This window comes from Spermophilus citellus, assembly GCF_964194105.1.
Source record: "Spermophilus citellus genome assembly, chromosome: 5".
NCBI lineage: Eukaryota > Metazoa > Chordata > Mammalia > Rodentia > Sciuridae > Spermophilus > Spermophilus citellus.
Window position 1 is genome coordinate 47,247,067 of NC_138186.1, and position 27,989 is coordinate 47,275,055.

Genomic DNA, 27,989 nt, shown 5'->3' on the forward strand with positions numbered 1-27,989 from the left:
CGACAATGCGCCTTACAGTTCATTTCCGCCCTAAACCTTCGTCTGTGCTTGCGCCATTTCCGCCAGCCTGGAGTGTCTCCGCCCTTCCCGCCTCCCTTCTCGGAGCGTCTTAAACACAGGCCTCGGGCCTACAGCTCTGGGGGTACTTGGGGGGCGGGGGGGGGCTGGTCTGATGAATAACCCCTCCCCCCAGGTCCCAGAGGAAGAAGCCTCTACATCTGTTTGCCGGGTACATTATATTCAATTTCTAGATCATTATTGGAAATTGTGACTTTTAAATTCAAGTTTCTCCTGATAAAATTTCCACCATCAGGCCCTATTCGTTTTTTCAAAATCAATTATAAACAAATATTAAATTTACCTGGGCTTTTGAACCTTAAAGCAATTATGCATCTTTTTCTCAAATTTTACGTAAAAAAGTTAAATCTGTGACCCTAACCCCACTCAAAATTTTTTTTCGAACCTATAATCTGGTAAAGGATAAGAGTACAATAGGCCTCATTTTTTACTGGAGCTGTGAAAAGAAACAGGGAACTAAAAGGAGAAAAGAGGGAATGTCTGAGATGGAGGGGGAGGGACCAGCCAAGGCTGGAGTCCTGACTGCTGCCTTTCTTCCCTTCTTTCTCAGCCCAAGAGTTCCATGGCCTCCACTTCCCGCCGTCAACGCAGAGAGCGTCGCTTCCGTCGTTACTTGTCTGCAGGACGGCTGGTTCGGGCCCAGGCCCTTCTCCAGCGACACCCAGGCCTTGATGTGGATGCTGGGCAGCCCCCACCACTGCATCGGGCCTGTGCCCGCCATGATGCTCCTGCCTTGTGCCTGCTGCTTCGCCTTGGGGCTGACCCTGCCCACCAGGACCGCCATGGGGACACGGCGCTGCACGCTGCTGCCCGCCAGGGCCCCGATGGTGAGTCAGCCTCGTGGGGAACAAGGTCATGAGTGATGGTCATCAGAAGTGAAGGCCAACTAGTAGCTGGGAAACAAGCTAGTTATTTGGTCAGTTGAACCTAGGGAGGCAACTGACAAGGTTGGCGTGTGGCGATGGTTTGTGCCTTTACATTACTGAAATACCATTGTCTAAAGAGCCTGGCATTCCCAAAACAGCAACTACTCTTCGAATTTCACATCTTTGCAGTTTAGTAGCTACTTTGTTTCTTGACTGGTTGTGTTTAGCACAAAAATAGAATAGAAGGTAGGCTTTGAAGTTGGATTGCCTGAGTTCAAATCCCCAGCTGCACACTTAATAGCTGTGTATTCAGTTATTAAATTGTCCTGAGGCTTAGTTTGCCAATGAGCAGAATTAAAATAACAACCTTTACTGTGTACCCTATATTTCTCATAAAGTAACTGATTTAATCCTCACAATAACTCTACAAGGTAATAAGTATGGATATTTTACCCCACTTTCCTGATGAGGAAACTAGGCACAGAGAAGTTAAATCATTTTCCAGACTTATACAGCTATTCACTTGTAGAACAGGGATTGTAATCCAAGCAGCCTAATTATGTAGTGTCTTGTGTTATACATTATGGAATTATATAGTGATTACGCCCACATTCATATTCAGGCTGTGATGTATATTTTGAGAATCAATCAACATAATGCATAATTAGAATGCCTGGTACATGATAAGCACTTGGTAGATGCTGGTAGTGGTTGTTCCTATTGTTATCAACAAGTACATACTCCCTTACACACAATTCTGAACCTCAGAAACACTCTGGGAACAAGTTTTTATCAGTTTGCCACCAAAACTCATTTGGTGACAAAAACCTAATCCGAACTAAAGTGAGGCTATCTCTGATTTTTTTTATCCCACTGATGTCAATATTCAGAGATTTCATACCAGAAACATTGATGTGTTTGGTTACTAGGGCTGCCCAGACTCCCCTGGGATACCTAATCTACAGTATATGTATTTTGAGATCAGTTCTATCAAATCTCAAAACATCTGAGTTTTGAAAAACCTTTGATCCTGAGAGATACAGACGTGGAACCTGTTTATATTGCAGTTGCAGTGGTAACAGCTCTGTAGCAATATAGCTTACCAAAATCAAAGGTGAAACCCCTTTCTACATCTAGAGATTTCCTTCTAGAGTAAGAGGAAAGCCTCTATGTTCAGATGAACAATGCTAATTTAATTTGATTTGCTATTTTTCCATCCTCAGGTTTCCAGGTATGTACAGGAACCCCTTCTTCTCCCATACGGTCTTATTTTTTTTTTTTTTTAAAGAGAGAGAGTGAGAGAGAGAGAGAATTTTTTAATATTTATTTTTTAGTTATCGGCGGGCACAACATCTTTGTATGTGGTGCTGAGAATCGAACCCGGGCCGCACGCATGCCAGGCGAGCGCGCTACCGCTTGAGCCACATCCCCAGCCCTCCCATACGGTCTTAAATTCCCTTTAATTCTGCTTAACATAAGTTGCTTTCACCCCCATAACTTGGTATCCTCTCAGGATATCAAGTGATAGCTGGTATATTTTAATTTTTTATTTTATTTTATTTTTGGTACTGGGGATTGAACAGGGGACTTTGCCACTGATCTATATCCCCAGCTTTTATTTTGAAACAATCTTACTGTAATTGTCCAGGCTGGCCTTGAACTCGTGATCCTCCTGCTTCAGCCTCCCAAGTAGCTAGGATTATAGGCATGTGCTTCCAAACCGACTTGGTTGTTATGTTTTGTTTTGTTTTTTGTTTTTGTTTTGTTTGTTTGTTTTTAATTTAAAAACAAAGAGGGGAGGCTTACCAAGTACAGGTATCTAACTGGCTGGCTGATATTGTAACAGGCAGGGCTTTGGAAGGCAACAAAGCAGACTACCACAAGGCAGAGCTGCTTCCAGATAGATCTCAGCTCTACGGAGGACAGAGACGTGCAACATAACCTCTGAGCCTAATTTGCCTCTCTAAAATGGGAATTGTGATGAGTAAGTGAGCCAAACATTTGGTGCAGTTTTGACACCCCCTAAATGATATGTATGTTATTTTTATATAATTCATTAAGGCTTTTTGAGTAATAAAAATGTTCGTAATGATGTGGTAGACATTTCCTTCATTATACTGAATTCTAAGAAGCATGTAAGATTGATATTATACAATTTACAGATGAGGAAAGGGGGGCCCAGAAGTTAGGAACTAGCCTGAAATCTCATAGCTGTGAGGTGATTGGATTCTAAAGGGGGGCTACCGCTTTCACTCCCGTAACTTGGTATCATCTCAGGATTTATTTCCCCCAGTCCCTTGCCAGCTCTGCCACAAGGTGGCCTTCTAATACCTGTGTTAGAAGGCCCTTCTCATCCAGCCAACTACTTTAGAAACCACTTGCCTTAGTAAACTGAAAGGATCTTCTTTGAACAGATTAAATGGCCCATAATCCCCTGCCAGGATTTTTTTCCCTTAATTCCCATGTTAAGTCTGAGGGATGCTCCAGTTCATGCTGGAACAGCTGGCTGAGTTATACCCAGTAAGATGCAAGTGAAGGGCTCCTACCTTTTAGGCTTTGGATGACTTCTTTTAGAACCCGTCACTTAATGGGAAAGTGGTCTTAGCTGCCAGATTACCCCCTAAGTAAACACACCTTAATGAAACAATAACCATCCTTTACATAGAACAAGAATTAGTGAACACTGAGAAGCAGGGGGTCATTTTCTCAGTCTTTTACAAAATGAATAAAACTCAAAGCCAGTCTGTTTCTTCTTTTTTAAATATAACATTCACTGCTTTTGCTGTGTGCTAACATACTACCAGACATTCAACATCAATTACTCACTTTGATCTGTGCAGTAGAAACAAGCTTTGACCCCATTTTACAATGACTGAGCATCCGGTTTATGTTCCACTTGCCTTTCCAGCCTTACCTCTTGCTGCCTAGCCACAGACCCATGACTCCAGCTATGTGGCTCTGTCTTCAATGACCCTAAACACATCTTTCACAAATCTGTTTGTCTCTTAAATGTTGCTTTCCTAATTTCCACTTTGCTAAGTGTTATCCTCCCTTACCAGCTCAAGCCCCACCTCCTTCTTGAAGCTCTCTCTGACTACCTCACTGACTTTTACCTTTTCCTGCTCTGGGCCTCAGTTAATCTTCACTCAGTATAAAATTTTGATACTACTTTTTTGTCTTTTTAAATAGGCTGGTCTTGAGCTTCTGGGCTTAAATGATCCTCCCACCTTCGTCTCCCAAAAAGTTGGGATAATAAGCACACACTACTCTGCCCATTTGTGATACTTGCATTTTTAGAAATTGTGTTCAGGGCTGGGGTGTGGCTCATTGATAGTATGTGCAAGAACCTTGGTTTGATCCCCAGCACCATAAAAAAGAAAAACATTGCATTCTTTTTACCAGTTAGTATGTCTGTACCTGTAAGGTAGAAATCATGCCTTTTTATGGATAAGGAAGGAGCAAGTTCCTCCATCACTAAGACAAAGTAAATTTTTTATTCCACAAAAGTTTTTCATGTTTATTTTTCCTAGTATGGATGTACAACATATTAATTAATGAACACTGGGAAACATTGATCTATACTGATAAATTGATGATAAATGTGGCATTTCAAATGCTAGAAGAATATAAAATGTTTAATAGATGATTTTGAAACATTTGGCTTATCTAGAGAAAAAAAGAGTCCTACCTCACACCTAACTTGAAATTCCAGAGCTAAGCATGTGGTGATCCTCTACAGTACTAACTACTTGGAGGATCATTTGAGCCCAAGAATTTGGGGCCAGCCTAGACAGTATAGTGAGACTTTGTTTCTTATAAAAGTAAATTCTAGGGCTGCAGTTGTAGCTCAGTGGTAGAGTGCTTGCCTAGCATGTGTGAGGCACTTGGTTCAATTCTCAGCACTACTTATAAATAAATAAAATAAAAGTCTATCGGGCTGGGGCTATAGCTCAGAGGCAGAGTGCTTGCCTAGCATGCGTGAGACACTAGGTTCGATCCTCAGCACCACATAAAAATAAATAAGTGAAATAAAGGTATTGTGTCCAACTACAACTAAAAAATAAAGAAAGAAAGGCATTCTACCCATCTACAACTACAAAAAATTTTTTTTAAAACTTGGGGTTGGGTCTGGGGTTGTGGCTCAGTGGCAAAGCTCTTGCCTAGCACGTGTGAGGCCCTGGGTTCGATCCTCAGCACCACACATAAATAAATAAAATAAAGGTATTGTGTCCAACTACAACTAAAAGATAAAAATATTAAAAAAAAAAAAAAAACTTGAGGCTGGGGTTGTGGCTCAGCAGTAGAGCACTCTCCTCGCATTTGCAAAACCCTGGGTTCTATCCTCAGCACCACATATAAATAAATAAGTGAAATAAAGCTATCGTGTCCAACTACTACTAAAAAATAATAAATAAACTTTTTAAAAACTTTTTAAAAACTTAAAAACTGTCAACAACTAAAGTGTGTATGTGTGTATATGTAAATTTAAAAATAAATAATTAAATAGATTCTGTAACCCCTTCCCATAAATAAAACTTAGAAGGCAGTATCAAAGAAAGTCAGCTTTATCTGTGATAGTTTTATTTCTTTAAAAATAAAATGATGATGTAGCAGGCATAGTAGTGCAGGCCTGTAATCCCAGTGACTTGGGAGGCTAAGGCAGGAGGATTGCAAGTTTGAGGCCAGCCTCAGCAATAAGGCAAGACCCTGTCTGAAAATAAAAAATTAAAATTGGGGGGCTGGGATTGTGGCATGTGTGAGGCAATGAATTCCACTTTTATGTATAACTGTAACGCACCAATTAAAAATAAATTTTAAGGAAAGATGATAACATTTTTGGCAAAGGAAAACAGGCTTATTTATGTATTCTTGGCACAAACAAATATTGAAAACAATTTAGCAGAATTGCATATATGCTTTTTTTCCTTTTCTTTTTTGTTTTGCACATTTTTTTGACTGACTCAGAAATTCCACTTCTGAAAATCTATCCCACGCAAATACTGTAACAAGTCCCCAGAGATATATGTATAAAAACAATAGTTTTGAAAACAAAGTCTTTCAGGGGTGAGGAGATTTGTTTGTTTTATACACACAGTGGAACACTAACTACACAGTCATCAAAAAGAATGAAGTGAATTTTGTATTCCTGTGGAAAAATATGAATGAGATGTTAAATGAAAAAAAAGTTGTCAAATAATATGCATAGTGTGGCTCACATATCTTTGAGTAAATTTACCATATGTATGCATTAATGTACACCAAGACAGGACTGGAAACTGTTAATAGCTATAATTTAGCAATAAACTGTTAGTAGCTCTTATTTATTCCTTCTTTAAAAAGTAAAGAAATTTTCTATTTAGTCTTAGCCCTTTCACATTAAAATATCAATTAAATAAAATTGGAAGGAAACCCAGTAGTCTTACTATCCAGAGATAAGAATTTTTACTTATTTTTTCCAGTCTGTTTTCTTCAATTATATGATTTTTGTCTCTCTCTTTTTTTTTTTTTCTTTCTTTTTTTAAATTGTTTGTTTAGAGATGGGTTCTCACTATGTCACCCAAGCTGGTCTTTCTGGGCTTAAATGATCCTTCTTATTCCAGCCTCCTGAGTAGCTGGGACTATAGGCATACACCCAACTTGATCGGTCTCTCTCTCTCTCTCTCTTTCTCTCGTGTGTGTGTGTGTGTGTGTGTGTGTGTGTGTGTGTGTCTTTCTCTCTATTTTTAACAGTTATCAGATCCCATAAGCAGTTTTGTAGCCAGCTCTTTTCACAAACAAACATCATTTATAGTGATTGTAAGATATTCTGTAACATATTTTACTGATCATGTTTTTCTAATTGGAAGCCTTACTCCTTAAAAATCTATGAATTAGCCAGGCATAGTGGCACATTCCTGTAATTCCAGCTGCTAAAGAGGCTGAGGCAGGAGGATTGTGAGTTCAAAGCCAGCCTCAGCAACAGCATGGCACTAAGCAACTCAGTAGACCCTGTCTCTAAATAAAATACAAAATAGGGCCAGGGATGTGTCTCAGTGGTTGAATGCCCCTGAGTTCAATCCCTGGTACCATTAAAAAAAAGAAGAAGAAGAAAAAAGAAAAATCTATGAATTTAAAAAAAAAAAAAAGTGCAAGTCTAAGGAACACACACACACCCCTGCAGTGAGCCCTGGTGGGAATAAGCAGTTGAGAGACAGGACCAAGTACTTGCTGGGTGGAAAGTCAAGAGGGCTTGTGACAGGTCACAGCAGCAATACTAAGGAGAAGTGCACATTCTCCTCGCCCTGATATAGTTTGAGTAGTTTGGGGGCCTTAGCTAACCAAAGATGGACCCATATGTTTCCTTGCCTTTCTGGTAGTGACAGGTCAATCCTTTCCCTGTGCCATCCTTCTGCCAGGGAAGCAGTGCTTTCTAGCACCACCAAATAAAGATGTAAGGCCTGCCGACCCATTTCTCCTACCCTAGGAAAAAGTAGGTTCACAGGAAGGGAGGCTGCCTCACTTTGTCCTCTGAGCAAAAGAGGTGGTTGGTGGCCACAGAAGGTGAGCTTGTCCCAGAATAGGGCGCCTGGGTTGGAGTGAAACAAGCAGCACTGCACTCTACTCGCCCTGGAACATAGGTAGTGAGGTCAGGGTTCAGGGAAAGGGATGCTTGGGAATGTCAGTCCCTGTTCTACTTCCTACCAGCTCCTGAGAGAGGCTCTGTGTCTTAGGCCCCTTACACTGCCTTAGGTGAATAGTCATTTGGAAAGAGCTTGTTTTTTCCAGTTGAACCCAGGGCTTTACACATGTTAGGCAAGCACTCTACTACCACTGAGTTACATCTCCAGCTTTTTTATTTTTATTTTGAGATAGGATCTTGCTAAGTTGCCCAGACTAGCCTCAAACTTGTGCTTCTCCTGCCTTAGCCTCTTGAGTGGCTAGGATTACAGGTATGTGCCATCTGCCTGGCTCCTGGATCAACTCATTGCTGGCCTTTGCTTCATTTCTGTTGTCTCTTGGGGAAGGCTAGCTGAGAGAAATTACCCTGAAAACATGTATTTTATTCAATATATTAAAAAGTGATATGAGGGACTGGGGATGTAGCTCAGTAGTAGAGTGCTTACCTAGCATGTGAGAGGCCCTGGGTTCAATCCCCACAACTGCAAAATAAAAAAATAAATAAATAAATAAATAAATAAATAAATAAACTTGCTTTAATAACAAAAAAGTGATGTGAAATATAGTTGTGTATTTATAGTGGTACAGAATAGGGCTTTCAGATATTTTGCCAGTCTGATCTATAATTTGGGGTGAGAAACACAACAGGGGATATGTAGTGACAGCATTTTCAAGCCAAAAGTAAAAATACAGTGAAAGGACTTTGATGTAACCCTAGCTAGAGACAGATCCCAAAAATGTCATTTGATGGGCTAGGGCTGTAGCTCAGTGTAGAGCACTTGCCTAGCATGCCTGAGGCACTGGGTTCAATCCTCAGTACCACATAAAAATAAACAAAATAAAGGCTTTCTGTCCATCTACAACTACAAAAAAAAATTTTTTTTAATGTCATTTGACACAGTAGAACTCTGAGCCCACCAAAATAGTTTGTGGGAACCCAGGTCAGATCATTTTAAACTATCAGTCTTATAGTGCATGTAAACTAACAGTGAATATTTGTCAGGGATGTTTTTTTCCTAATACTCAAGAGGCATCCAGATGGGCCATCCTTTCTGTTGTGCTAAACCAAGGGAGTATGAGTGACTAGCATAATTCCAAGATTGAGGTCCTGCTGAGGTTTGGAGTCCTTGCTAATTTCTGCTGTTTTTTCCCCACCCATAGCCTACACAGACTTCTTCCTACCACTGCTGAGTCGCTGTCCCTCTGCCATGGGAATAAAGAATAAGGATGGGGAGACTCCTGGGCAAATTCTGGGTTGGGGCCCCCCATGGGATTCTGCTGAAGAGGAGGAAGAAGATGAGGCTTCCAAAGAGCGGGAATGGAGGCAGAAGCTGCAAGGCGAGCTGGAGGATGAGTGGCAGGAGGTCATTGGGAGGTTTGAAGGTGAGGAATTTATCGCCTTCCACAGTTACTCTTCCCCTATCGGTCATTTTTCCAGTCTCCCTGCATGAACGCTTCACCCTGGGTTCCTCTGCCTGCCCCCCGCCCCCACCATACTTCCTTGCCTCTCCTGCCCCATCATCTTCTCACAGCCTTTCTTCAACTATCCCATCTCCCTTCCCAACCAGATGATGCTTCCCGTGAGACCCAGGAACCCGAGTCCTTCTCAGCCTGGTCAGATCGCCTGGCCCGGGAACATGCCCAGAAGCGCCAACAGCAGCAGCGGGAAGCAGAGGGATCCTGCCGACCCCCAAGAGCTGAGACTTCCAGTCACAGCTGGCGACAACAGGAGGAAGAACAGCGTCTCTTCCGAGAGCGAGCCCGAGCCAAGGAAGAAGAACTGCGTGAGAGCCAAGCCAGGAGGGCCCAGGAGGCTCAAGGGGACCAAGGGCCTGAGCCAGCCAGGGCTGGGCCCAGGGCAGAGCAGCCCAGAGGGGTGGGTAGGGGCAGCCTCTGGCGCTTTGGCGACGTGCCCTGGCCCTGCCCTGGGGGAGGGGACCCGGAGGCCATGGCTGCAGCCCTGGTGGCCAGGGGCCCCCCATTGGAGGAACAGGGAGCTCTAAGAAGGTACTTGAGGGTTCAGCAGGTTCGCTGGCACCCTGACCGATTCCTGCAGCGATTCCGGAGCCAGATTGAGACCTGGGAGCTGGGTCGTGTAATGGGAACTGTGACAGCCCTTTCTCAGGCCCTCAATCGCCATGCAGAAGCCCTCAAGTAACTCTAGTGAAAGAACAAGAAACTGTGGGGATGCAGGCTCAGGGGTGGGCAGGAGGAAGGGTAAGGTCAGGGATGGGGACGCAAAAGGAAGAGGCACATGCCACATGGAGAGGATATGGGTGGGAGCGAAACTTGTAACTAGCGGGGGTGGTGGCAAATGGGCCTCTACCGCTGCTCTTGACTCTGCCATTTCCTAATAAGACCTGGTTCCACGTCTCACTCCCAGAGTCTCCTCTGCCTTTTTCCATCAGTATGGTTTTCATCACCCATGACATCTCCTTTCCCACCCGCCAGCCGAAACCCACAGCTCCTACACAACTGCAACAAGCACGCACGCACTGATATGTGCCATCAGCTGGAGACCAGAAGCCCTCTGCTTGCCTACTCTCAAGGTCAGCCCTCAGAAAGCCTAGTTTACCCCAGCCTCATCACTCTGCTCCCTACACTGGGGTTCTGTCCACTCTGCATTCTGTGGCTGGAGAAACAGATGTGAACATAGGCCAAAAAAGGGAACAAAACCAGTTTCCCTCCACCACCACCACCCCCAGCTAACCAAGCAGAACCACATCCTTCTCCCCACTTGACACCCCCTCCCCCTAACACAGGGCTTTCCCTTTGCTGAGTCACTGAAAGAGCGAGTAGGGGGCAGCTAGGGCTGGGGACCATGAGGAGACCGAAGGTGGAAGAGAGAAGCAGGATGGATGGAGGAAAAGCCCTGTGGGGGAGGGAATTTCGGTTGCTAAAATTAGATGCAGCGGAAGGAGGCGGAAAGAGCCAAATTATGTAACCTGGGTTGTCTGTTCTTGGGCAACCAGAGATCCACCCCTATGGCTAGATGGGCTATTGAGCTCCCAGCTAGCTTTGCCCTCAAGCCTCTTAATCTTGTCCCTCCTGTGGAGCCCTCTTCCATCCAACTTCTGCCCCATCCCAAACCCAGTCTTATCTCTGAGCAGCTCAGGCTTGGTCTGTCACATAAACATCTCTTTTTGCAAAAATTCATAGTTGAGGTTCTGAGGAATGGAGGAAGAGGACTCAGGATTCCCACGAAGAGAGGGGGCTCCATCTCTCCCACTGTTCAAACTTGGCTCCTACTCCAACTTCCTGGAAATAAGGAAGTGTAGGCCTAACCCAACTGCTGTCGCCCAGAACACAACTGAGAACTTGAAGAAAGAAAGGGCAGGACTGAAAGGAAAAAAGTACAGATGTGCACTGGTATGTGCATGTCCACATGAAAATCTTTCCAGTCAAAAACTTAATCATCAGGACTCAAGCCCAGGTCTACACAAGAGATCCTAGGAATGCAAGTGGAGGGTGGTAAAGGATAGGGAGAGGAAGACACTGGGGACATGGGATGGGCCTGAGACCCTGGAGAAGATAGAAAACCTGAAGTTAGGAAGAGGCCCAAGGCTTTAGAGAACCAGGCCAATGTCCTGGGACAGGAGGGGAAGAGGCTGGTGAGAAAGATCCTGTGAGAGGAAGCTGCTGTGATTCAGAGAAGAGACTTCGAACTGTGAGCAACCCAGGCGTCCGGTTCCTCTCACAGACCAGAGATTTCGGAAGTGGCATGCAAAGAGCCCAGGTTTGTAGTTGGGGGGAGTTGGGGTTAGGGTCCCTGAGCTGGCAATTGAGAGAGAACTTTGGTGTCCACATTTGTTTTTCTATTCAGATATCTCTAGTTTTTAAGTACATCATCATCTTCTCTGAACAGAGTTATATAAAACCAAAGCAAGATAACCCCTGACACATGGATCCCCAGACCTCCCTCTTTTCAGCATCCCTCCCTGGTGTCTGGCCCCCAGCCCTGATGGGGGTTCCCCTGAGATGAGGGCTGTTCACTTTCTCTGACCACATGATTTCCGTTTCTATGTCTCTTGTTTCCTAGGCTGATAAAAATACTGAGCCCTAGAGGCCCTGGCTTCCTCTGACCCCCTGGTGCCAGGTAGCAGGCATCCTGTCCACCACTGTGGGGGCTGGGAGGGGCCGCAGGGATCCCCCAGGGGTGACTCAGTGCCTACTGAGAAACACTGGGGAGGTGCAAGATTGTGTATCCCTGCTCTCAAGCTGGAACTAGGAGTTGGTATCAGTGGAAGATGCATTAGGTTTCAGTTTGAGAAATGGGGTTGAGAATGAGACTAGTGAGATTCAAGAGGGTCGGTCTGTGGATTGGGGTGAGGCTATGTTTGGGTTATGTTAGGAAAAGGATATGGAAAGTATTCTGTTCAGTGCAGAACAGATGAGTATGATGTATCCCAAAGAAATACAAACGCTACTTCAAGTTTGAAGTCCCATAGGGGAACAGACCAATATTAATTGACTGGTTGAAGGCAGGCCAAGTAAACTTTACAGTAGGGCACATTGGATATAGAAAAGGGAAACACAGGATGGAGAGCACATCTGAGTAGGCCCCAGAGAACAGATGGGGTTTCAGTGGGTGAAGAGCTATGGAAAGGCTTCAGAGGCAAACAAAGTAGTTGACCAGAGACTGGGAAGTCAGAAAGCCTGGTATGTGCAGGACAAGATGAGTGTCCTGAGGTAGAAGCAGCATATGAGGAAGCACGTGGTGAAGAAAGGGCCACAGAAGGCCAAGGTTAGGAATTTGGGCTTTTGAGAACTGCTGTGAACAGGGGGATCAGGACAGCGCTGTGGAAGTGCACACAGTAGTAAAAAGAAAATCACTGCCTTTTTGAATACTGGCAAGGTGTTAACCAGCCCTTTTCCTACCATCAGTAATCTTGTTGGGGGCTCGGATCACAATACTCCAAAGAATGATGCTTTGGCATGCTGAATAAGTGCTTCGAACTGAAGGAAATAGGCTTCAGAAGCCAGGCTCTCTGCCTTTCTCTTGTCCTGTCGTACTGCTAAAGTGAGTCATAAAAACCAGACTCCTCTCCTTTAAGATGGGTCATAGAAACTAGAATCCTTCCACAAAGCCAGCTGTAAAAACTTAGAAATATTATTCAAGGGGCTGGGGATGTGGCTCAAGCCGTAGCGCGCTCGCCTGGCATGCATGCGGCCCGGGTTCGATCCTCAGCACCACATACAAACAAAGATGTTGTGTCCGCCAAATACTAAAAAATAAATATTAAAAATTCTCTCTCTCCCTCTCTCTCACTCTTTAAAAAAAAAAAAGAAATATTATTCAAGCCTACACACACACACACACCCTTTTGTGTAAGAGCCGGCCATAAAGAAATCCTGTGGCAGTGAATCATGAGACCCTCATTCCAGAGGGCTCCTGCCCCAAACCCAAGAACAGGAATACCACACGGGCCAACAAGAAGCTGAACAGGCCTGCTGAGTTTTCCTGCTCTGTGTCCATCAGGTCATACCCTTTTTTACCCAGTCACATTTCTACTAATCGCTCTTCATTTTTCTTCATCAACTCCAAGCATAAAAATGGACAGTTTTTCCTGATATTTACATCTTCATTTCTGAAGTCACTGGTGTCATGTAAAATTTTGATTAAATAAATTTGTTATGCTTTTCCCTTGTTAACCTGTCCTTTTTTTTTTTTTTCCTGTCTTATATGAGTGTGGGTGATGCCCCTTAAGAAGGGTAAGAAAAGGGATCAAACATACTTTCCTGCCCCTGCACCACCAACATCTGTCCAAAGGCAGATGATGGAATCCATTATGCAGATGAAAAAAACTAAGGCCAATAAGTAATTTTGAAACCTGTCCAAAGCTACACAACTAAAAAGTGGTGGAATTAGCATTAAGCTCATCTGACTCCCAAACTTGTGTTCTTTCTCTTTTAAGTCCAAATGACATTAAAAGATGGAACAGGTTTTATAAATGTTGAGGGAATATTAAGACATGACAACTGGCTAGGCACATAGTAGCACTTGCATATGATCCCAGCAACTCTGGAGGCTGAGGCAGGAAGTGCACAAGTTCCAGTCCAGCCTGAACAACTTAGTGATACCCAGTCTCAAAAAATAGAAAGGACTTGGAATGTAGCTCAATGGTAGAATGCTCCTGGGTTTTTAAATAAATAAATAAAGGACATGAAAGCTGATTGGTGGTGAGAATGAGGAAAGAAGTCCTAGATATCTTACTCTAAATTTTTGAGCCAGAGGGATTGAAAAGATAATGATGGCCTAAACCAAAAAGCAAGAGCATGGCTGAGTGTAATTTCAGACAATACATTTTTATTAAGAACCTATTAGGAGTAAACTGCTAGACAATGCGTTTAAATGAAAAAAATCACTGTCAAAGAACTTGCAGTCTAGCCAGGCCCAGTGGTACACTACTGTAATACCAGCTACTTGAGAGGCTGAGGGAGGAGGATGGTAAGTTCAAGGCCAGCCTGGGCAACTTGGCAAGACCCTGTCCAAAAAAAAAAAAAAAGAACTTGTGCTCAAGGGAGACAAACAATACACAAGTAACAACTTGGAGTGCCAGCTGAGCATAATGGCACATGCCTGTAACCCAGCGACTCAAGGCTGAGGCAGGAGGATCAAAAGTTCAAGGCCAGCCTTTGCAACTTCTTTACCCCATCTGAAGATTTAAGAAAGGAAGGATGGGGGGTGTTTGCTGGGGATATGGCTCCATGGTTAAGTGCCCTGGTTTCAATTTCTCATTACCAAAAATAATAATAATAATAAAATAATGGAGATGCATCTGCTTAGAGTAGTAAAGTAAGTGCCCAAAGAAATCCTACTGAGTTTGAGATGGTCAGCATGACACTCAGGTGGAAGTTTCCAGCAAGCAGGTCTAGCGCTCAAAAGTTTGGGCTAGAGGGATAGGTTTGGGCATCATTCTCTTCCAGTAGAGGTTGAACCTTTAAGGATAGGATCCTCAGGAGAGAGGGTGCAGTGGCCAAAGAGCCAAGAGGGTGATCAAGGAAGAGGAACCAAAAGAGGAGGGGAGTAGGAGAGCAACCCCAAAAGTAGGGCAAGGGAGATGCGCAAGCAGAGACTGGGCAGCTATATCTGGGGCCTCAAGTTCTGGTAGGTAAGAGTTGAAAAGGGCTTTAGAGTTCAGGAACTAGATGATTACCAATTTTGAGAAAACAATTTCCACTTAGTAGAGAGGCAGAAATCATTATACGGTAAGGAATGAGTGGGAGGTGAGACCAAGGAGGCAGGGAGCATGAGGAGCAGATACAGAAGACAGCTAAGTATCATCTCTTAGTTTTACCCACAAATTTAACAGATGAGGAAAATTTTACCAGTTCCTGAAAAAAGCAGTTAGTCAAGGGGTCTTGAGACATCATACAGAAAGGGAAGGTGAGAGATGGAGTGGACATTTGAAGGAAAAAGAGTCCAGGGAGGGGTTTTTATATCTGTTTTCAAGAAATAAAATTGAATATGTTTATAAAAGGAAAAGAAAGCACATGAAGAGAGAAAGGTACAGAAAATCTAAGAAATGTGAGAAGAGGAAGTGGGATAAGGAGTATAGATAAACTGGGTGCAGTGGCACACTCCTGTAATCCCAGAGATTTGGGGGTTGAGGCAGGAGGATCCAAAGTTCAAGACCAGCTTCATCAATTTAGCAAGGCCCTAGGCAACCTAGCAAGATCCTGTCTCAAAATGAAAAATAAAAAGCGTTGGGAATGCAGCCCCTTATGGTAACACAATTCTCCTGGAATTCTTGGCAGCCAAGAAGAAAGACCCATAAATGAGAACTTTGGGTTTACTCAATTTTTTCAAGGCCTTTTTGGTAGAATTGCAGGTAGGTAAGAAATTCTAAACCACCAGTGAGTGTGCAGTTAGAACTACTGACCCTGAAATATGTGTTGAACAAAATCAACAAGGAAGAAGAGAAGCTGGAGGTCTGGATGACAATGAAGAATGAATTTGATGGAGTGGGTGGAGGGATGGGAAAAGTGAGCAGTTGTGATGAGAAGAATTTGGAGTTCAAGGTTCTGAAAGGTAGATCATCCGAGTGATGATGAGGTTGGAAGTGCAACCCTTTTCAGGGATGGTTAAAGTGAAGCAGAAAAACAAATGGTAAAGCTGTCATAGTTGAGGAAGTTGAACAACTGGGTGGCTAGAGCATACAATTCACTGGATTTGTGTTGGGAAGGTTGTTTGATTTTATATTATTTTTTGATTTGTGTGTGGTTTCACATATTTTTAGTTGTAGATGGACACAATATTTTTTTAATATTTATTTTTTAGTTGGACACAATACTTTATGTTATTTACTTTTATGTGGTATTGAGGATAGAACCCAAGGCCTCGCACGTGCTAGGCAAGCGCTCTACCACTGAGCCACAACCCCAGCCCCAATATTTTTATTTATTTTTATGTGGTACTGAAGATGAAACCTAGGGCCTCACGTGTGCAAGGCAAGTGCTCTACCACTGAGCTACAACCTCAGCCCGATTTGTGTGGTTTTGAAGTCACTGAAGACTGTGGTAGAAGATGAGAGAAAAACTGAGCTAGATGGAGAACAGTAAAGATGTTGATGGAGAAGATGGTGCTGTGACAACAGGAAGAGCGTGGCAAATGTAAAGGCATGGGCTTCAAGAGAGGAGGACAAGGTAACAAAAGCATAAGCAGAGGAGAGATCAGAGGACACAGACCTGTCTCCTCTGCCCCACTTCTTCTAGTTCTGGGGTCAGAGAAAGAGCAGTTTTCGCCAAAGAGCAGTCGCATCATTAGGGGAAAACCAGGTTTCACAGCACTCAAAGGGAGATACTTTCAAAATTGCAATAAAGGAGTTAGGGTTATGTAGCTCAGTAGTAGAAAGCTTGCTAGTATGGGCAAAGTCCTGGGCTCAAGCCTCAGTAGCACACATACACACAACAAGAAAGAAAGAAAGGGCTGGGATTGTGGCTCAGTGGTAGAGGGCTCCCCTAGCATGGGGGGGACCCGAGTTCGATCCTCAGCGCCATATAAAAAATAAAGGCATTGGGTTGTGTCCATCTATACCCCAAAAAAAAAAATTAAAAGAAAGAGGATTTGAATCGGAATAATGGTACATACCTATAATCCCAGCAATTTGGGAGGCTGAGGCAGGAGGATTACAAATTTGAGGCCAGCCTGGACAACATAATAATGAGACTCTCAGTAATTTAGTGAGACCTGTATAAAAATGGGAAAAAAAAGACTGAGGATGTAGCTCAATGGAAGAGTGCCAACCAACTCAGTGGTAGTTCAATCCCCAGTTGAAAAAAAAAGAGTATTTTAATAAATAAGGTATTCCATAGAATACTGTGAAATAGATCAGTAGGGAACTGAATCCACAGAGGTTCAGAAGATAATCTGGAGGTTTTGCACATGGAAGCAGGAGATTGGAATTCATTATGGAATTCATTATGGAAGAATTCAGCATGGAATTCATTATGGAAGATACATTGCATTTATTGAGTAGGACATGTATATCTTAACAGGGTCTTAGGGAGATGCATAATATGGTATCTCTTCCGGTTGCCCACATATTCTGATCTATGTGACAACATTCTATGAAATCTATTCAAATATGTAAGTTAAGGTTTCTCTCCCAGTTTTGTGGCTTTAAATGTTGTCTTCATGCATTTAAAAACTCCCAGTTTTCTCTCTCTAGTTCTGACCTTGCCCCTGAAATCTGGACTCATGTATCCAGCTGCCACTTACAATTCTAAAAGGCTTTCACTTAGTAGATTCAAAATAGAGCTTTTGGTTCTCCCACCCCCTTAGAATTCTGCTGCCACCATCTTTTCTTCAACATGGCTGCAACTGCCTCCTAACTGGTATGCCTCATTTTTTGCTCTCTGGCCTAAACACAGGAGCCACAGTGAAATTTTAAAACATAAACCCAATCCCCTCCCTGCCTGCTCTCTGTTGCAGCCTCACTGTTCTTCAATACCTCCAGCTTGATCCTTCTTCCCCACCTTTGCCTCAGCTGTTTGCTTCATGTGGAATGCTTTGCTCTCAAACTTTCATTTAGGACTAGGGATTTATGTGGCTCAATGGTAGAGCACTTGCCTAGCATGTACGAAGCTGTAGATTCCATCCCCAGCCCCAAAAACAAATAAATAAAAATAAAATAAGGAGAAGGAGCCTTGAACTCTTGGTTTTTTTGTTTGTTTGTTTGTTTTGTTTGTTTGTTTGTTATTTATTTTGGGGTGTTTGGGATTTTTTTGTTGGTACTGGGGATTGAACCCAGGGGCATTGAGTTATATCACCAACTTTTTTTTTTTTTTTTTTTACTATTTATTTTGAGACAGGGTCTTACTGAGATGCCAAGGCTGGCCTTGTCAAACTTGTGATTCTCCTGCCTCAGCCTCCTGAGTTACTGAGATTACAGTTGTGTGCCCCATGCCCAGAGCTGACTACTGTATCTAAAGGTAGTTCCCTGCTACTTTCCACATTATCCTGTCTTATAATCTTACAGCACTACTTACTGATTTCTTCTTCCTTATTTGTTTTTTCTTTTTTCTTTTCCTTCCTTATTTGTTTTTGTTTTTGCTTTGTGTTTGTGCAGTGCTAGGAATGAAACCCAGGACCTCATGCATGAGAGTCAAGCATTGTTATTTCTAAGCCACAAGGCCAGCCCTCTAATGCAGTCTTCTATTGATGGGTTTTTGGTTTGTTTCTAGTTTTAGCTGATGGGGAAAACATTGATATGAACATTTTGTACATGAGCCAGTTTTCACGGAGCTTGTTAAGTAACAGATTTTTTAGAAAACCCAAGTTTCAGAAGAGAATTTTATTCATTTTTTGTAAGATCAAGATAATACCAGCTGGCCAACTCAGATATTATCATTACTGACATTGCTGGTATGATTCATCTGGAGGGTTGTAGCAAGGCTGGGGCTAGTGGGGATGAAAGCTAAAAGTTCTCCTGCTCTTCACTGGGCACATTGTTGTTCTCAGGCACAACATTCAGGAGTTGTTTTGGGGTTTTGTTGTGGTGGTGTTCTATTTTGAGGGGGAGTTGGTACGGGGAATGGAACCCAGGGGTACTTAACCACTGAGCCACATCTACAGCCCCTTTAATTTTTTATTTTGAAACAGAGTCTCACTAAGTCTCTTGGGGCCTCACTAAAGTACGGAAGCTGGCCTCGAACTTACAATCCTCTTGCCTCAGCTTCCCCAGTTGCTGGGATGACAGGCATGCACCACCATGCCTCACTTGTTCCTTTAATATTAAAATCCCTTGTGTCACTGTTGGTTTCCCTCTTAGCCCGTGTTCCTTTCCTTTTCTCTTGTTCCTCTTTCCCTGGAGGTCTTTTTTTTCCTTCCTGTTATTTCCCTCTCTAATAGCATGAGCTAATGGGCCCACAGACTCCAGCCAGAAAAAAAAAAAAAAAAACATATTGAAGTACAAAACAGTATTTCAATTAACACTAAGAAAGATAGAAATTTAGGCCAGAGAGGAAGACTGGGACATCCAGAGACAGCAAGAAGAAGACAAGGAGAATGAAAAGACATGAGACAGAGAGGAAGGAAGGGCAAGAACTAGGCTGAGGCTCAGTGTCACGGGAGTTTGCAATGTGCTGAAGGATGCTCCTTGAGACATGCCAATCTTAGTTTCAATCTCAGTTTCAGAGGTTGTATGAAATTCAGTTTCTTTCTTGGGGAAGCCAACAGTTGGTTTGGGGCTTTCCCTGGGTGGGAGGCTGATGACTGGAGTCTTGTGCCCAAACTCAGGGAAATACAGCCTTTATAGTGGTCTCTGTGGAGTACCAGTGAAATCACTGGGCCTCCAAATGAGGCTGAAATGACATTAACCTTCCACTTAAACTTAGCCTCAAAATCTAGTTTGGGTTTAATTCCAATTTCAACCTCAACCCAACTCAATCACAACTCAAACTTAACCCCAAAGATAACCCTAACCTCAAATCCAAACACATCCCAATCAATAAAACTCCAAATAAAATTTGTCTTCTAAAGCAACCCAACCTTGTTTCCATGGTTACTCTTGAAACTTACTTATCCCCATTCCTAACCTCAAATTTAAATCTGACTCTAAATCTAAGTTCCATCTGAGCCACAAACCTAAAGTTGAACTTTGTCCAATTTACTTTATTATTTATCCTTCTTCATTTAATAGGTATTTATTGAGTGCCTACTATGTGCTGGTCCTTGATCTAGGCAAATAGTGGCAAAAAGTGAGACAAGGTACTGGCACTCCTGGAGCTTATGTTCCAGTGAGGCAAAGAAGAAAAAAAAGAAACTGACCAAGGTGTGGTGGCGCATGCCTTTAATCCAGGCCACTTGGAAGACTGAGGCAGAAGGATCACAAGTTCAAAGCCAGTCTTAGCAACTTAGTGAGGCCCTGAGCAAATTAGGGAGACCCTGTCTCAAAATAAAAAATGAAAAACGGGCTGGGGATGTGGCTTACTGGTTGAGTGCTCCTGGGTTCAATCCCCAGTACCAAAAAAAAAAAAAAAAAGAAGAAGAAGAAAAAAAAAAAAAAAGAAACTGAAAGGCTGGGCTATGGCTCAGTGGTAGAGACTTGCCTAACATGTGTGAGACCCTGGGTTCTATCCCCAGCACCACATACAAACACACACACACACATACACACACAATGTATTAGAGTATATTTATATATTAGAGTATTGTATCACAACAACAACAAAAAGAAAACCTCTGATATATGCTACCACATGAATGAATCTCACAAATAAAATGTGGAGTGGAAGAAGCCAAACACAAATGAATAAGTTCTGTATGATTTCATTTATATGCAACTGAAAGCATAAAGAACTAGTCTATAGTGTTAGAGGTCAGAGAGTGATTGTCTTTAGAGAATATGCACTGGGAGAAGCCATAAGGGAACCTCCTGGGAAAATGGAACTGGGTAGTGACTACATGGCCATATACTGATGGAAACATTCATTAGCTGCACACTTCAGAGGGGAGCACCTCATTGTACACTGTTATACATTAAGAAAAGAAAAACAGCTGGTGGTATGGCTCAATTGTAGAGCATGGTACTTAGTATGATTGGGCTCAATTCTTAGTACTAAAAAATAAATTAATAAATGGAAAACAATCCTGGATGATTTTAATTTTTTTATTTAATTTTAATTTTTTGTAAGTGCTTGGGAATCAAACCTAGGGCCTCACACTCGCTAGGCAAGTATGCTACCGCTGAGCTACAGCGCCACCTCCTTAAAACAGTGTATTGATACCACAAATGCAAGTTCCAGACAAATCCCTTAGCCAATCCCACCTGACCCTAGGTTGTTACCATAAGCCTAGCCAATGTGGAATTCTGAAGCTCCCCCTATAGAGAACTTTGGAAGTTGTTGGCCAAATTGAGTCGAATGTGTGTGTTTATTTGGAGTTATATAAATCTAATCCGTGTGGCCACAAGATGGATGGCATCTTTCAAGAATGGGTCGAGACTTTATTATATATGAGTGCCTAGCATCATCTCTGGGTAAGGGGACAAAAAATTAAAATTAAATTAAAAACCTCATCTTGGGCTGGGGATGTGGCTCAAGCGGTAAACGCGCTCGCCTGGAATGAGCGGGGTGCTGGGTTCGATCCTCAGTACCACATAAAAATAAATAAAGATGTTATGTCCACCGAAAAAAAAATAAATATTAAAAAGAATACTCTCTCTCTCTCTCTCTCTCTCTCTCTTAAAAACAAACAAACAAACAAAAAAAACCACCTCATCTTCCAAACCAGGACAGTTTGGAGTGTGTAAGGGGCTCCACTAATATTTTCACTAGGACAAGAGCACACATGAGGATGTTCCAGGCAAGGGGTTATATGATAGAACTTCTTGATATGACACCTGCCAGAAGACTGGAAAGTATACATCCTGGGACAAGTGTGACTTGAGTCATTTGGGACAAGGACAGCGGGGGGCACTGGGGATAAGAGGAGGAAATGGGCAGAAAGAAGCCTGTAATTTGCGGAGGGTGGAGAGGTGTCAAAATGATAGCTCTTCAGGGAACCAGGCCCCCAGCATACACCCCAGTGGCTCCCCCTTCTTCTCCCCGAATTGCCTTTCTCTGGAACTCCTAGGTCTGACCTTGCTCCTGGGCAGTCCTGGCCCCCAGTTCCCCTGACCTCACTCCCTTTCCCAGAACTCAGTTGCCTGAGCCCCCAGCCTGCGGTTCTCTTACAGGCCTCAGCCTTTCCTGCCTTCGACTGAAACAGCAGCATCTTCTAAGCCCTGGGGGCTTCCCCAGGCCCCAGCCCCGGCCTAGAACCCGCCCGCTGGCTGCCACGCTGCCACTGCCGCTTCCTCTATAAAGGGACCCAAGCGTCCTGGCCCAGGGGCCCTGCACACCAGGTAGGACTCTCCTGCTCCATCTCCTTGGGCTGCCCCTCTGCCTGGGTCCTGAGCCCTGGCTCCTCCTGCACTTCCCACCTGGATCTCCAGCCTATCTGGGCCTGGGCCTTGGTTGGGGTGGGTTTTGTTTTGGTTTGTTCCGGGTTTCTATCTCTCCATCTGTCATTCTCTTTCTCTCTGACCTGTCACTCATTCTGTTTCTGCAGCAATCTCCTTTTGTTCCTTTCCTGTCTCTCTTTGTTTTTATGTCTCCCTCTGCTCACCTTGGGATTTCCCTGCCTGTGTCTTGTCCCCTTCTCTGTCATCCTCTCTCAGGGTGGTTGTCTTTGCAGGGCAGGCAGGCAGGAGGTCTGTCTTCCTCTGTGTGCCCCGCCCCATTCACTCTCTCCCTGCAGATTCTCCCCATGACACCACCTGGACGTCTATACCTCCCAAGGGTGCATGGCACCCGCCTCCTCTTCCTGCTTCTGGGGCTGCTACTTGCGCTGCCACCTAGGGCCAAGGTGAGGCAGTAGGAAAATTGGGGCTGCAGGGGTGGCTCAGCCCAGCTTGGATCCCTAGAGCCCTCTCAACTCTGTTCTCCCCTAGGGACTCCCTGGTGTTGGCCTCCTGCCCTCAGCTGCCCGGGCTGCTCAGCAGCACCCCCAGAAGCATTTTGCTCATGGCACCCTCAAACCTGCGGCTCACCTTGTTGGTAAAGTTCCACCCAACCTCCCAGACATGCAGCCCCCCGCTCCCCTCCTACCCCCATCTAGGGACCCAAGTAGCACCCCATCTTTCCCTGCAGCTTCCCCTACAACTAAAGACAGAGCCTACTCCTCTTTCTCCCCAGTCATCCCCTATAAACTCAATTGTTTAGTACTTGCTTCCTCAGGGTGGAGACCTCTAATGTAGATCCTTGACCCTTCCTCCCCCACCTCCTGTGGCTCTTCCTAGGAGACCCTAGCATGCAGAACTCTCTACGCTGGAGAGCCAACACGGACCGTGCCTTCCTCCGCCATGGCTTCTCTTTGAGCAACAATTCCCTCCTGGTCCCCACCAGTGGCCTCTACTTCGTCTACTCCCAGGTGGTTTTCTCTGGGGAAGGCTGCTCCTCCAAGGCCATCTCCACCCCTCTCTACCTCGCCCATGAGGTTCAGCTCTTCTCCTCCCAGTACCCCTTCCATGTGCCTCTCCTCAGCGCCCAGAAGTCTGTGTGCCCAGGGCCACAAGGACCTTGGGTGCGCTCAGTATACCAGGGGGCTGTGTTCCTGCTCACCCGAGGAGACCAGTTGTCCACCCACACAGATGGTATCTCCCACCTGCTCTTCAGTCCCAGCAGCGTCTTCTTTGGGGCTTTTGCTCTGTAGGACTTGGAAAGATCCAGAGAGAAAAAGAAATTGGTTTCAAGTCCTTCTCTCCATTTTGCCTTCATTCTGACCATTTCAGGGGTCACCACCACCTCTCCTGTGCCCGTTCCAACCATCACCTCATGTCTTCCCCACTCAAGTCACTTGAAGCTTTAAAAGAAGAAATTCCAGGCATTCCAGGGACCACAGTTCCCTGAAGCACCCTGGATATTCTACTGAAGATTTCAAGCCTGCCTAGAAATTCCCAACACAGAGCTCTTCTTCTGTCCCAATGGTCTAGGTGGGGCCTTGACCTGGACATGGAAGAGGAGTAGATACATGGGGCAGCCTGGGTGGATGACTAGAGGCAGGGAAGGGGGACTATTTATGAAGGGGAAAATTAAGTTATTTATTTATGGAGGATAGAGATAGGGGAACAATATGAAGGCATTAGAAGAGAGAGTTGAACAGGCCCCAGAGATGGAGAGTGAGAAGGCATTGGCTCAGAGCTCACCTAGAGAGAAAAGTAGGACTAAGGGACCAAGGGGCTCTAGAAGGAAGCGAAAGGCTCTAAAAGCCAGCCACTGCCTGACTAGATACCCACAAGGAGCCATCTGCTCCCTCGATAAAGCCAAATAAACCTCTTTTTTCTCTGAAATGCTGTCTGCTTATGTCTGTCTGTCTGAAGTGGGGACAATTTCTTAGATCTCTCTAGGAAATGAAGGGAGAGACAGAGGTCTCAGAGGTGTCAGGGGCTATGGGCAGGACAAGGAGATAAAGGGGCCCAGGAGCTCCAGGGATTTGTAGCCTGTTCACAGGGGCCAGGCAGCCTGATTGCTGCAGGGGAATTGAGGGAGAAACTGGAAAGAAAAATGGTGATGATGCGGGGAGGACAAGATCCTTAGGGGTGGTATTCAGAGGGTGTCTGGGAGCTATGGCCACATGTAGGGCTTCTTAGGAACAGGGGTCACTGATGGCCTCTGGGGAGAAGTTACAATACCAGAGGGTGAGAGAATGTCCAGATCTAGGGAGGTGGAATAAGGGGATTCTCTGGAAGACATGGCCATGCGTGGGCCCTAAAGAGTGGGAGAGCCTCCAGAACTAAGAGGTATGAAATATAGTGGACATCTGAAGAGACATGGCCAACATCAGAGCTCTGAAGTCTTCAATAAAAAAAAAAAAAATCAGGGGTTTCAAAGTCCTTTGGAAGCAAGACTGAAACCAGTAGTTTGAATTCCAGATAAGAATGAAAGAAGAAGGCCTGGGGTTTGTGAATGAAAGGAGAAGGCCCTCATGGGTTTTGTGAATTCCCAAGTCAGAGTTCACTCCCTCTGGGGCTGTCCCAGGCTTGTCCCTGCTACCCCTCCCAACCCCTTCCAGAAGCCAATGTGTGCCCCCAATCTCAAACTATTCTGGCCTCTCCCCCCACCCCAATTCCTTCCCACTCTGAAGCTCCAATTCATGTCTTCCTTCTCAGGAGTCCTGTCTAGAAATCAGACGGGAGCCTGGTGCAGTGGTGCATGCCTATAATCCCAGTGACTCAGGAAACTCAGGCAGGAGGATAATGAGTTCAAAGCCAGCCTCAGCAACTTAGGGAGGCACTAAGCAACTCAGCAAGACCTTGTCTCTAAGTAAAATATAAAAAGGGCTGGGGACTTGGCTCAGTGGTTAAGCACTGAGTACCAAAAAGAAAACAAAAAAAGAAATCAGAGGGGAAAGACCACAGCAGACCTGGCCCTCCAAAAAATAGAGACAACAGACATTAAGGGTCAGGAGGAACTGGGTCCAGCTTCCAGGGGGTCTGTTTCTCTCTCTCTCTCTCTCTCTCTCTCTCTCTCTCTCTCTCTCTTACACACACACACACACACACACACACACATACATACACACACACACACACACACACACACACACACTTTGTTAACTGGCCCAAGAAGCTTGCCACAGTATCCGGGTGGGGAGGATGAGGAGTATCCTTGATGCCTGGGTATCCCCAACTTTCCAAACCCCCGCCCCCATGATGGAGAAGAAACCGAGACAGAATGTATAGGGCCCACTACCGCTTCCTCTAGATGAGCTCATGGGTTTCTCCACCAAGGAAGTTTTCCGCTGGTTGAACGAGAGAGTCTTTCCCCGCCCTCCTCTTGCCCCAAGGGCTATAAAGGCAGCTGTTTGCACACCCAGCCAGCAAAAGCTCCCTGAGCGAGGACACCAGGGGACCAGCCAAGAGGGAGAGAAGCAACTCCAAACTCCCCTGAAAATAATCCCAGAGAGGCAACCAGACAGGCAGGTTCTCTCCTTCTCACACACACACTGCTCCACATCCAGGGCTCCACATTTTCCTCTGGAAAGGACACGATGAGCACTGAAAGCATGATCCGGGACGTGGAGCTGGCCGAGGAGGCACTCCCCAAGAAGGCATGGGGGCCCCAGGGCTCTAGCCGGTGCCTGTGCCTCAGCCTCTTCTCCTTCCTGCTTGTGGCAGGAGCCACTACGCTCTTCTGCCTGCTGCACTTTGGAGTGATCGGCCCCCAGAGGGAAGAGGTGAGTGCCTCCCCAAACTTCACTTCCATCCAGACAGAAAAAGGGGAGAAAGAGAACAAGAGAGAGGTGGGGAGAAAGGAGTGCTGATAGGGAGGGCTAGAGAAGACAGGGTAGCAGAAAGAAATGTGGAAAGACACAAGAAACATGCTAATCAAATACTTGTTCAATGAATGAATGAATGAATGAATGAATGAATGAGCAGGCAGATATACATATATAAAGAGTTCCAGAGAAAGATATGGAGCATGAGCAGAGAGATGGGAGAAAAGAAAGTTATATGATTAAAGGTGATGAGACAGAATGAGATGTGGATGATATGAAAGATAAGGAGAGAACTGAGGGAAAGAGATATAAGGAGAGAGTTGAAGGAAAGTGAAATAAGGAGAGGCAAAAATTTGGCCCACAGAAGGCACTGTTGGATGTATGTAAGGATAAATGAATGAATGGAAAGACGAAACCAGATGTTTGGTGCAGAGAGCTCAAGCTGAATAAGCAGCCAGCTGATTCTCCTCTGGGTTGATTCCTCGAGTACTAAATCTTTTCCTTCTCCCACAGTTCCTGAATAACCTCGCTCTCAGACCCCAGGCCCAGATGCTCACACTCAGTAAGTATCTCCCAAGCTTCTTTCCTAATTCTGGTGGAGGGAGGAGTGTTAATCCTGAGATGGAAACAGTGGGGGAAATTTAGAGTTTTGGGTTTTGGGGAGAAGGAATGGAGGTCAAAGTAGGCAGGGATTTTCAAAGAAGTTTGGGGGGCTCAACTTTTTCTTTTCTTTCTTCCTCAGGATCATCTTCTCAAAACATGAATGACAAGCCTGTAGCCCACGTTGTAGGTAAGAACTCTGAGCATGTGTCTTGGGGATGAAGGAGCACATAATACATGGAGGCATAGGACTGGTGGGTTGAAAGTAGAAGACCCTGGAGACAGTGTGTGAAGGAGGGTAGAGGAACAGAAAGGCCTTGTGATGGATACTCAGAAACTCAGGGCCAGAAGAGATGTGAAAACAGAGGGGACAGTAACCGGAAGTTGGGGTGAGCAGAACTTGAGGGCCAGGATGTGAAGTAAACTCACAGGGTCATACTGACTCACCTCTCCCTCCCTCTAGCAAAAAATGAAGACAAGGAGCAGCTGGTGTGGCTAAGTCGTCGTGCCAATGCCCTCCTGGCCAATGGCATGGAGCTGATAGACAACCAGCTGGTGGTGCCTGCAAACGGGCTATACCTCGTCTACTCCCAGGTCCTCTTCAAGGGCCAAGGCTGCCCCTCCTACGTGCTCCTCACCCACACTGTCAGCCGCTTTGCTGTCTCTTATCAGGACAAGGTCAACCTCCTCTCTGCCATCAAGAGCCCCTGCCCAAAGGAGAGCCTGGAGGGAGCTGAGTTCAAGCCCTGGTATGAACCCATCTATCTGGGAGGGGTCTTCGAGCTGCAGAAGGGTGATCGACTCAGTGCTGAGGTCAACCTGCCCAGCTATCTCGACTTTGCTGAGTCCGGGCAGGTCTACTTTGGGGTCATCGCTCTGTGAGGGAGATGGATGTCCATCCACCTCCTCTCCTTCACCTACCACAATCCCTCGGCCCCTGCCTCCTTGTCCTTTTTTGGCTGAGAAAGGGAATTAGGGTCAGACCCCAATCTTAGAACTTTCAACACCACTCAGAAAACTTGGATGAAGGGATGTGTGACCTGGATGATGGGGCACTCTAGCAAGAATTCAAACCAAGACTACCAGAAACCACTGGGGCCCTCAGGTTTTGATCCCTGAATTCAACCTGGGACATCTGAAATGTGGGGATCAGGAAGCTTTTGGTTCAGCACACTCTTTAAGAAGACTTCACCTCAAACACTTCACAAGAGTGGACCTCAGGCCTTCCTCTCTTCAGATGTTTCCAGAGCCTATCCCTTCCCACAGGGCCAGCCCCCTCTATTTATGGTTGCACTTAGGATTATTTATTACTTATTTATTATTTATTTATTTACTGATGAATGTATTTATTTAGAAGGTCAGGGTGTCCTGGGGGCCCAACGTCGGAGCTGCCTTGGGCCAGACATGTTTTCTGTGAAAACGGAACTGAACTATAGGCTGTTCCCACCTGGCCTCCTGGCCTCCTGGCCTCTTTGCCTCCTTTTGCTTATGTTTTAAACAAAATATTTATCTAATCCAGATGTTTT

At 44.9% G+C, this 27,989-nt stretch overlaps 3 protein-coding genes across 4 annotated transcripts; all 3 read left to right on the forward strand.

Annotated features, from left to right (window-relative positions):
- Positions 1-73: 73 nt before the first annotated feature.
- On the forward strand, positions 74-13,249 carry NFKBIL1 (NFKB inhibitor like 1). 2 transcript variants are annotated; one of them, XR_014021942.1, is made up of 5 exons: positions 74-229; positions 629-905; positions 8,763-8,984; positions 9,170-10,150; positions 10,761-13,249. XR_014021942.1 is itself a non-coding variant. In XM_081294155.1 (4 exons), exons 1-4 carry the CDS (start codon positions 173-175, stop codon positions 9,757-9,759), a joined length of 1,146 nt encoding a protein of 381 aa, XP_081150281.1. In that variant the 5' UTR covers positions 74-172; the 3' UTR covers positions 9,760-10,625. The 2 variants fall into 2 exon arrangements, 1 of the variants encoding a protein (XP_081150281.1); XM_081294155.1 differs by lacking the exon at positions 10,761-13,249 and having other exon boundaries at positions 9,170-10,625.
- On the forward strand, positions 11,213-23,331 carry LTA (lymphotoxin alpha). Its single transcript, XM_081294204.1, has 5 exons — positions 11,213-11,337; positions 21,782-21,949; positions 22,345-22,452; positions 22,538-22,643; positions 22,886-23,331. Exons 3-5 carry the CDS (start codon positions 22,354-22,356, stop codon positions 23,296-23,298), a joined length of 618 nt encoding a protein of 205 aa, XP_081150330.1. The 5' UTR covers positions 11,213-11,337; positions 21,782-21,949; positions 22,345-22,353; the 3' UTR covers positions 23,299-23,331.
- TNF (tumor necrosis factor) lies at positions 22,625-27,977 on the forward strand. Its single transcript, XM_081294200.1, has 5 exons — positions 22,625-22,643; positions 25,606-25,821; positions 26,377-26,425; positions 26,606-26,653; positions 26,927-27,977. Exons 2-5 carry the CDS (start codon positions 25,636-25,638, stop codon positions 27,343-27,345), a joined length of 702 nt encoding a protein of 233 aa, XP_081150326.1. The 5' UTR covers positions 22,625-22,643; positions 25,606-25,635; the 3' UTR covers positions 27,346-27,977.
- The last annotated feature ends 12 nt before the right edge of the window (positions 27,978-27,989 follow it).

What these genes read in the sequence shown, in the direction of transcription:
- TNF (XM_081294200.1), top strand. Translation starts at nt 25,636, where the DNA reads ATGAGCACTGAAAGCATGATCCGGGACGTGGAGCTGGCCGAGGAGGCA. An exon ending in GGCCCAGATGCTCACACTCA is followed by an intron (nt 26,426 to 26,605) that starts GTAAGTATCTCC and finishes TTTCTTCCTCAG; the next exon opens with GATCATCTTCTCAAAACATG. An exon ending in GCCTGTAGCCCACGTTGTAG is followed by an intron (nt 26,654 to 26,926) that starts GTAAGAACTCTG and finishes CCCTCCCTCTAG; the next exon opens with CAAAAAATGAAGACAAGGAG.
- LTA (XM_081294204.1), top strand. Translation starts at nt 22,354, where the DNA reads ATGACACCACCTGGACGTCTATACCTCCCAAGGGTGCATGGCACCCGC. An exon ending in CGCTGCCACCTAGGGCCAAG is followed by an intron (nt 22,453 to 22,537) that starts GTGAGGCAGTAG and finishes GTTCTCCCCTAG; the next exon opens with GGACTCCCTGGTGTTGGCCT. An exon ending in ACCTGCGGCTCACCTTGTTG is followed by an intron (nt 22,644 to 22,885) that starts GTAAAGTTCCAC and finishes GGCTCTTCCTAG; the next exon opens with GAGACCCTAGCATGCAGAAC.
- NFKBIL1 (XM_081294155.1), top strand. Translation starts at nt 173, where the DNA reads ATGAATAACCCCTCCCCCCAGGTCCCAGAGGAAGAAGCCTCTACATCT. An exon ending in CCTCTACATCTGTTTGCCGG is followed by an intron (nt 230 to 628) that starts GTACATTATATT and finishes CTTCTTTCTCAG; the next exon opens with CCCAAGAGTTCCATGGCCTC. An exon ending in TGCCCGCCAGGGCCCCGATG is followed by an intron (nt 906 to 8,762) that starts GTGAGTCAGCCT and finishes CCCCACCCATAG; the next exon opens with CCTACACAGACTTCTTCCTA.